The 10220-nt window shown below is 39.1% G+C and overlaps 1 protein-coding gene across 1 annotated transcript; it reads left to right on the top strand.

The window, feature by feature from the left end:
* The first annotated feature begins 2223 nt into the window (after positions 1 to 2223).
* LOC139151306 (chromobox protein homolog 8-like) lies at positions 2224 to 9039 on the top strand. The gene is made up of 5 exons (XM_070723989.1): positions 2224 to 4022; positions 4166 to 4209; positions 4365 to 4430; positions 4657 to 4720; positions 4890 to 9039. The coding sequence occupies exons 1-5, from the start codon at positions 3954 to 3956 to the stop codon at positions 6186 to 6188; spliced, it is 1542 nt and encodes a 513-aa protein (XP_070580090.1). The 5' UTR covers positions 2224 to 3953; the 3' UTR covers positions 6189 to 9039.
* Positions 9040 to 10220: the final 1181 nt, after the last annotated feature.

The raw sequence follows: 10220 nt of genomic DNA, 5'->3' as shown, positions 1-10220 counted from the left end.
GATGGAAAATACTTGTATGCAGCTAAACATATCGCGTGACTGCACAGAACCGCGTAAAGATAAAATTTTTCTGTATAATTGTACACGACACGACTATGCACCTATACTTCGAGCAAAAAATTGATAACGGCGACATTTTTGCTGTATATCCTGTTCCTTTGGACACGATTCCGCGATGCTGTCTTTCGCGGCCTAAATTCTGTATCTTTATCAGCGAAAAGGGGTGGAGAAACTGCTCAACCTATATAAGTTTCGCCTTTTTTTAGAAGGCTGTTATACGAAAACCCCTTTCCACGATTCGGCTTAACTACCATACCGTGACGGTTTTCTGTAATCGATCGGGTAAATCGAGGTCACCGCCCCGGGTTATGATTTGAATCCCATCCGCTTGAGTGATATGGGCAGGAAATAACTCGTTATTATTGATTTATTTTCAGTCCTCGACAGATTCGACGTTTTAAACAAGCCGTTGGTTAGACTTCACTTAAATGCTCTAATGAGAACAGAAACGGACGATCAAATGAGGAATTATTGAACTATACCAACGTCGATCTGTTTACACACAATTTGCTTATATCAAAATGTGATCAAACTACGATATGTATAATCACTATATATATATATATATATATATATATATATATATATATATAAATAGATAGTATACAATATATTGTTTATATAAATTTATGATATAATGTATACTTACAAATAAGCTACTATTTTTTGTACCTGCAATGTACAATATATATATATATATATATATATATATATATATATAGTTTATTCATAAACAAGCTACAATCTTTTGTACCTGAAATGTACAATATTTATATTGAATGTGACGAAATACATGAACATATGATATGAAAAAAATATACACAGACACACACACACACACACACATATATATATATATATATATATATATATATATATATATATATATATATGGTTAGGGTACGGTTAATACAATTTCTAATTACTATAATAAGAATGTGATACATGTACATCCACGTGTATTAATGATCTGCATGTTACATAACACAAAGCATGCCTACATTCTACAATATACGGTGACTCAAGTGGCGATCAGGGATCTGAGTAACAGCGTCTAAATGTCAGTTCTCAGTTAAAACTTAAGAAGTGATGAGTCATTGCTCGTACCCATTCAGTTATACTTGCGAAGGGCATGGACTGAAATGTCATGCCACGTGACGAAGCTGAAAGATATTTCACAGGATTTTATCTGTGTGCGATTCGGTTCTTGTAAAGATCTTACGTTTTAATTTGCCTTCCACACGTAACTATGTCTCCCCCGTCTGTTATTTGAATTGACGATTGTTGAAACTACGTTGGTTATGGGGGTTGTCGTTTGGTTTGATGGTCCATGAGCAGGTCATAATCGCGATGTCACACACGGTGATAATTGAGAATTTGAAATTTCTTAAAAGAAGATGTACCGTACTATCACTACAGTCTGTTGACCTCCTGCTTCTGCGTGCATGTGCTCCATCACTAAAGTGCCGTCTAAAATTTTAAAAGTGAATTTGTTAGCTGAAAGAACTGAACAATTACTTTGAAAACTGTCAAGAAATAATAGATTCAAGTATGGCAATAATTATGTGGATCTTCAGGTATAGTAAGCGCATCGAATCTGAAAAAAACTTTGGCTTGTTAAACTTTTTCACAAATTTTCCTAAAGGATACTTCTAACAGTCCCTACCAAATTAAAATAAAAATTAGGGGTCACGTTGCAAATTTTGATTCTTCAGAAACAAACATCCATCATATACGAATATATTTGAAATACAAGATGACCGCATTCCTTTGTTATCTATATAGGAACAAATTAAATTTTCGATTTTCAAAAATCTAAGACGGTATATACTATACTTTCTTTCTCCATGAGCCTCAAAATGAGCCCCTCCCCCCCCCCCCCCCCCCCGCCGCCAAACGACTGACAAGAAAAGTATCGGAATTCGAAAAAGTTGAGAGTTCGGATATCTGTCCCCGCGGCGTATTCTACTTTTAAACACCTGGCATATCAATTGAATCGTCGACGGTACATGCAAGATTTGTGAATGTTGTAAACATGTTCGAACTGCATAAACTGTCTGAAAATCTCCAGCTATAAATTTCTCGGTTATAAAATGCGACCATCATGCCCGCTATTGTAATTTTTCTGTGTGTTGCAACTTGTGGAAAGGGTAATAATAATTTATTCCGATACAATATGCCGCCGGCCTCAACATGCATACAAAGGATCAGCCCGCCGATGTTGGATCGGTGATAATTGATTCCACAGAAAACGTTTTTCCCGGAACTAAAAAAAAAGACAGTGTGTGAAAGCTCTTGCTAAATGCGGGTTCAGATGCGTGACGGTACACTATGAGAGGAAAAAAAACACTGCCGGGTTTGTATACTCCTTCATATGAGGTACATTTACAATTACTGGTCTTATTTACCAATTTGAAGAAGAACAAAGTGGGCTTATGATGATCAATAGCTGAGTTAGCTGCACTTCCGCCTCTATTCCACCTTTTTTGTGTCACGATCTGTCCATGAAAAATAACTGAATTGTTTGGTGAGCAGATGTAAATAACATAAAAAACAAACTACAAGTCTCATGATAGGTCACACGGAGATGTTAACATTGGGTCAAAATTAAAAGGGAAGATAGAAATCCGGCTCACATATTATAACGCTTTCCAACTTTTATTTCCAACATGGAACATGGCCAACTTTCTGAAGCCCACGACCTTGAAGTCAGTAAAACGTGGGGTCAAAGAACTTAAATGCATACAGTGGTCGCGCCTTGCAAGGTCTGTAGCTAAGCACGGCCGAGCACGTTAGACTGTGACATTAATAATTCAAACGAGTCTGTTGGTGCAAGTTTTGTGGGTCGATATTTTTGCGTTACTTTTAGCGGGATTTTCATACTAATACTTCGGTGAGAGCTATCATGAGGCATGCAAGTATCGAAAGGCGGGATGCAGCAGACGAACGGAAATGTACATTGTGAAAGTTGCATGTTCAGCAGATTTTTTTTCAATTTACAGACAAAAAAACATTCTAAATTGACGGGAAACTGGATCGAAAGATTGTTAGCCTACTTTGAAATTTCAAAGAGACTGTACTACCCGTTTCACTGATTCGTAATCGTACGTTCAGACACGATCGTCTTTAAAGTCTCTTCATCAATCTTGTCTGTGGTTTTAGTGGCTGGCAACGTGCGGTCTAGTAACCTACGATCCAAACTCAAGGACGCGGGTTATTGTGTTGACCGCAATAATGGCAATTAGCTTGTTGTGTCAGCGATCAAAAGCCAATTAAATAAACGTCTTATGTTTTGTGGTTTGCGGTTCCTCGATTGTACAAGCTCGTCCTTGATTCGTGCAATAACATTTATTTGTCCAAGCTTGCCATTTCGTTTTTGCTTTCGTTAAAATATCTTGCCTCGTAGACCTGTGAGAAATATTATCATCGCAAACATTTGCAGCGTGTTCAAAAAACGTGACGATACGTCATATATTTTTTTAAGTGACGCTCTGCCAATGCTACTGTGTTGTACGTTTTGCTTTTCCACAAAGATATGGACGTTGGGAGAGAAATTGCACAATCAGAAAGTTTATTGCGCGATGAGCACGTATGATGATGATTTCTGATAATAGGTCAAACATAAATATCGATGAATCAGCTGAATGTAGTCCCTTAGTAACTGCGACGGTAATAGGGCCGACACTCATGCTGTATTGCTGCTACAAACAATCTGCCCGTGACGTCACAGGTATTATGGGATAGCCATTGGTATTGCGTTGTACAGTGTAGCTGGAGCGTGAGTGCCACACTGTACGGGAGATTCCGACGCACGAAGGTGACGGACCGTCCGCACCGTACCCGAACAAGCCAGTCCGCTCTGACACCGTGAACATAAGCAATAGCGAGCCACCATGGAATTGGCGGAGCTCGGCGAGCAGGTCTTCGCTGTTGAACGGATTCTGAAAAAGCGTTACCGACGGGTAGGTTCCGTGCGAACTTGTGTTACCATTCAACTCTCCAGAGTGTGTGTGTATGTGTATTTTTGCCTTTTGCATAACACCAGCCCCGTGCGGACAGTCGTAGCAAACTTTTGACATTGCCTTTCATTTTGCTTGATTTACAGGGCAAAATAGAATTCCTGGTGAAATGGAAAGACTGGTCCGATAGGTAAGTCGAAATCACTTTTTTCTTCCCCCGCAGTTCGGAATTTTTTAAAATTAGAAATAAATGTGTGTATTTGTTAATTTATTTGCGATTTATATGTGAATGGTTTGGTGAACCTGTATTATTTGTTATGTAAGTGTTTGTTATTGTTTCCTCAGATATAACTCGTGGGAGCCCAAGGATAACATACTGGATCAGCGGTTGATATTTGAGTTCAACAGCAGGTGAGGCGGAATTGTTTTTTTCTCTTCTGTTGCCGCGTCTGCATGGCACTGACGTTGTGGTCGAAAAGTGGGAGTGGACAGCTCGACGGCGCAGTGTTCAGCGTTTGTTGTGTAAAAATGATGACTCAGGAAGCCTAGCTGGCATTATGATTAGGCAGAGTCCGCCCGGCGGTTACGTGTTCAAAGTCAAAGACACTTACACCTTTGCATTTTTGTATTTCGACAGGTACCACGGTGAGTTTGGTGAGCCGCGGAAAGGTCGCAAACCACGTAAACGTCGGTTTAGCCAGGTAAACAAACTCATCGCATATTGGACTATCCTTTCTCGTGTCACGCTCGTTATGACTCTGTTTATATTGGGGGCACATGTTTCATCTGTCCCTAGTCTCTCTCGTTTCGTTCTAATTTGCATCTTTTTCGGATTCATAAAAACCATTCTGCTTTATTTTCTTGAAACAGGACACCTGTAAAACCAACGACGCGGTTTCGCCACATGACGATGGTGGACAGACCCGAGGCGGCGTTTCAGGTGATCGCACCATACACGACGCTCCTCTCTACCGACGATCGTCCGATCAGTCGGTCGGCGTGCTTGCGCTGGTTAACGGAGAGGACAGTTTAGTGGGCGGGGATGAGGAGACGTGTGTAGGTGAAAACAGAGAAAATGGCGGTGTTTATCAGACAGCTACAAAGCACGTGTATGGAGTTGGCCGTAATGGCGGATCACTGGTTGAACACGGACACAGCGGTGTCAACGAGACGGGTGCAGTAACTGCGGCCACCACAGGTCAACATCGTGTCCCAGAGACTGAAATGGCTGACGCTGACGGAACTGTAAGTCAAAAGTCACCTTTAGACATTGCTTCGAAAGTGCAGACGTCGATGACGTCATCGTTCAGAGATGACCGTCGTTCACCGGAGGGAAGTTGGAGATCCCCGATGCTGCGTCAGCGAAACAGCCAAAGTGGGGATGTTCAACAGACGACACTGGCCACAGAAAAGCAAAGGTCGACGCGTTATGAACCAGTCAGTCCCAAATCCGATCAGGAGAATATATCAATCGACCCGGTAAATGACACAATTCAAGAGCAGTCTGCGGCGAGCGCGCCAAAATCATACAGAACTCTGACACCACTGCATTTGTGGCAGCCAAAGAAAGAGTGCAGCCTGGCTGTGATTGACAGCGTCGCTATTACTGACGTCACTGCACAGAATTTCACGGTTACCATACGGGAAAGCAATACCGACGTTGGTTTCTTCAGATTCAGAAATGATGTGGTGAAGGTTGTTGAGCAAGGTGGCAGCACTTTTCAGGATGACCGGAAGACGACAAGGGACGATGGAGAAGTTCTGATAGACGTGTCTGGCAAGCAAACCGGAAAAGCAGAAAATGCCAAGGACGAAGGTAAGGCGGAAAATGCCAAGGGTTGCGAAAAGACGGAAATTTCTTTAGGCACGGAAGAAGATGAAAGACCAACCAAAGAAGCTCAACCCACGACCGAAAATGGTGACGAGGAACCTGCAGAACTGAGTCCATCAAAATTTGATCAGGACACCGATAGGTCGAAAGGAAGTAAACTTACGGAAGAAGTGGACAGTTGCGAAAATTGCGGCATTGAACAAGCCAAAGATCAGAATGCAAACGAACTTTTCACAGTTGAAAAAGACGTCAAGATGGAGGTAACGGAAGAACTAGGCCGTGAAAATTGCTCTAAGGAAGAAGTCTGCAAGATAGTGGAAGTGGATGCGGGTTATTGAGTGTACGACAAAACAAGAAAGGTGAAGTCTTGGCGGGAATTGAATGGAACGATTCATGCGTGCGCGCGTGTCCAAAGTACTTGTAGCAGATAATGTCGTCAAAATGTTACGTGACGGTGTTAAAATGCTGATCTTACTTCAAGTTGTTCTCTTTGTTAGCTTTTTTTTCGGAACACGTGACTGCCTTTAGGACCTTAATCAAAGCGTACGATATATAATGTTCCCAAACTGCCATGTGGATTTTTACAAACGCCATTTTCGGACGTTTTTATCCACCAGTTTCATTTACATGACATTTTCTTGTGTTATAGGTTTGTTCTTACGTTTATCAGTGGTAACTTAGCAATAGAACACCATCCGACAAAACCGTGATGGGAGGCAAAAGGTTAAGAAAAAAAATTATTGTAAATCAAAACGAAAAAAACTCAGCTCATTTATTGTCGGATTTGTTTTTCTTAAATTGTAGCGCTTTGTAGTAGTTCCCAGTGCTGTGCAGGACAGAAACGTCAAAACAGGAAGCCGGTCTTGTAGTTCCTTTGTCATAATTTAGAGCGTATGTTTGATAATACACGAAGATACCGAAAGAGTTAGAGAAACTTCTTGTTGGTTTCTGGTCTGGGAATTCCCACTCACCAATCTCTACCAAAATATATTCATGAAGAGAAAATAATCTTGCACGCTTTCTCGCGATATCGAAACCGCAAAAAGTCTGACTTCTTATGAAGTTTCTTTTATTAACATTTACAGAATGGTTCTTGAAATAGGTTTACTCCTTGCCAGTTGTATGCACCTCTTCGCAGATATTAATTCAAACGGCTGAACACTCTAATGGAGACTTACTATGTAGAACGTATGGACTTTTTTGCGGATTCCTCTTTTCGTTTTGCAAATAATGTTTCGCCCGACTTGAAAATAACCACTAAAGAGAAACATGATCGTTGTCAGGAATCTCCTGGTCGAATGGGCAAAACTCACGTTTAAAAAAGCTTTCTTTATAATTTTGGCACAGCTTAGTATTATTCCACACCCCTTGCTTGTAGCTATGTTATATCCTCTGTAGGCTCCCTGAATATCCTTCGATAATGAAGAAGCTTTTATTTTCATCAATATAGAAGGGATAGGGGCGAATCTAAGAAAACACCGCACTCCGGGGCAGTTTCTACATGCCCGCCCGTCTACCAGTGTTCAACGAACAGCGCCCTTTAGTATCCGAAGACTTTCTCAGCTGTGTCCTGAGGTGACCTCCGGGATTTCCTGAGTGGAATCCTCGATTTGAGCGATTCCGATGTCATGCCGAGATTCCTTAACCCTTTTAGTGCTGTAATTTTTCCCACCAAAATTTCAGTGTAATATTTTGTTGATTTCATGAAAATTCATGCAATTTTGTGGTAATTTTGGATCAAGTTGACATAGCCTTTCAATAGCTACAATTTTTGACCAAAATTTTGGGTAAAATCTAGAAAAAATTGTCTAGATCTGAAAAAAGTTGCTTGCTACGTTATATTTTATAAAAGCAACAAAAGTTGACTTTGGCACTCAAAGGTTAAATGATGTCCATTTCGCGACGCCATGAATTATTCAGAGATCTCGGAAATTCGATTACGTCAATTTGTGAACCCTGATTTTTTTTAGATATTTGGTTAGTAGTTCGTGTAACTATTCATCTAAAATGCTAAACAAAACGATAAATTATACACTTATTTACATTCCGTAACATCAGGTACTAAAAACTGTAACCCCCTGGTATATCCGTCACAGTTCCCTTGTTTTCGTGAATGTTAAAAGCAACCAATCTTAAATATGATTGCGATTCCCAAGCGAACTTATGTAGACTTTCGTTTTGCACAACTTCAAGTTGTCCATGCTCATTACTATGCGTGTGTGCATTTTTCGGCGAATGGTTTGAAATCCGTCACAAGCGCCACTACGAGAGATAATCATCTTTAAGATAAAAGGAAGAAAGTTTGTAAGGAGCAAAATTAGAAAGTTATCAAAACAATTTGCATGAATTAGGCCTTGCCGCTACTCACAAGTAGTGCGTGCGCAGTGCTCAAGGTGGTGCCTCTTTTCAGCACGGGTCTTGTTACGTCACAATTCCGCCAACGGAAATGTTCATTGGGCTCACAATACGGTGACTGTTGTGATTTATACGCAGTTTATGCCGGTTTTTCAAAAAGTGGACGAGTTTATTGGATTGTAAATAGCTTTTGTTGAGCAGGGGTCATAATTCGGAGACTGGTAGGTGTTACTTGGGGCGTATAGTGTTTTCTCACCCAAGCCGAAATAAAACGATGAAGCAAGGGACAATGGGGGCTTTAAAAACATTATAAAAAGGGACGATTTTATTTACTTAACCCTGAACCGCGAGTTCTATGATTTACCCATAGAAAGGAAACACAGTCCATAAAATTACTTATCAACGAATCATACCACCCTCTCAGAGGATGGATAGGCAATTTTCACTATTATGAGATCAAGATTTGGCCATGCTATTTGTCTTTGCAGGTACACGCTAAGCCATAACAAAGGGATTGTTGAGATACACGGAGCGACTTCCAGCTCTTTGTTTGGTCCCACTTGGGAAAACTCGGAATTTTGTCGAAACAGCCTAACAGGAAACATTAAATGAAGCATCAAAGGGTATCAACAAAGAATGTGGTCACATGATCCAACACGTGATTGTATCAAAAGCCCGAATATTCATATTTGTTGACGGACTGTAAGGAAAAGTCGAATGCAGGCTTGTTTATTGTAAAACGACCATCTTCTGCAAACTTTTTTCTGTTCATGTTTGGTGTTCCTCATGGCTGGTCTTTCTTGAAAATAAATCCTACTTTTTCATCATTACAAATTGTGTCGGCTTTTTGTTTCAACGTTATATATATATATATATATATATATATATATATATATATATATATATATATATATATATATATATATATATATATATATATATATATTTATATATATATATATTATGTGTGTATGTATGTATATATGTATACATACACCACACACACACACACACATATTATATATATATATGTATATATATATATATATATATATATATATATATATATATATATATATATATATATAATACACACAAATATAAGATAGCGTCACCACATTAATTTTTCAAATGATCTTTGATGAGAAACATACGTATAATATTTTATGGCAGTAGTCAACACATAGGCAACGCACGCTGTAGGAGGTTCAACTTCGCAAGATTACTATCTATCTATATATATATATGCAGCATATATATATATATATATATATATATATATATATATATATATATATATATATGACAACTACCTTACTAATATGTGCAGCATGGCGTGCCGTTCTTATTAAGAAATGTTTAAATTATGTATGTTTATATATATATATATATATTATGCATAGAATACATATATAAGAACCTGTTCACAAAAAGGGAAAAGCACAGGCATACGGTTACAGGTGTGGACAATCAGCAACGCTTCGTCCAGGCCTATCCACCATCAGGCATTATCCTGTGGCAAAAACAAAAAAGGTTCGTTGTTCATCCTCGCAAGCCGGTCGAGGATAGCAGCGTCGGCCTGTTTTTTTATCCAGATTCGCTCAAAACAAAATATAAAATTAAAAACACTGCAAGAGTACGATGAATAGTAGAAAAGAATTGTATATTATGCATAGAATACAGTTCTGGTTAGAGAGGCCATGCCTTCATCGTGTTACGTATCACATTGACCGATGCATGTAAGTATTTAGAAACTGTTGTTGTATATCTGTAGCGGGAGCTTATCACTTACAAAAAGACAAAAATATAAGATTGCGTCGCCGCATTAATTTTTCAAAAGATCTTGGATGAGAATCATACGTATAATATTTTATGGCAGTAGTCAACACATAGGCAACATAGGTTCAACCTCGCAAGATTACTATCTATCTATCTATCTAAAACGTAACTACCTTACTAATATGTGCAGCATGTATATGTGTATATATATATATATATATATATATATATATATA

Source organism: Ptychodera flava, chromosome 15 (assembly GCF_041260155.1).
Source record: "Ptychodera flava strain L36383 chromosome 15, AS_Pfla_20210202, whole genome shotgun sequence".
NCBI lineage: Eukaryota > Metazoa > Hemichordata > Enteropneusta > Ptychoderidae > Ptychodera > Ptychodera flava.
The sequence above is the reverse complement of the archived record's forward strand: the minus strand, read 5'-3'. Positions and strand labels throughout refer to the sequence as shown.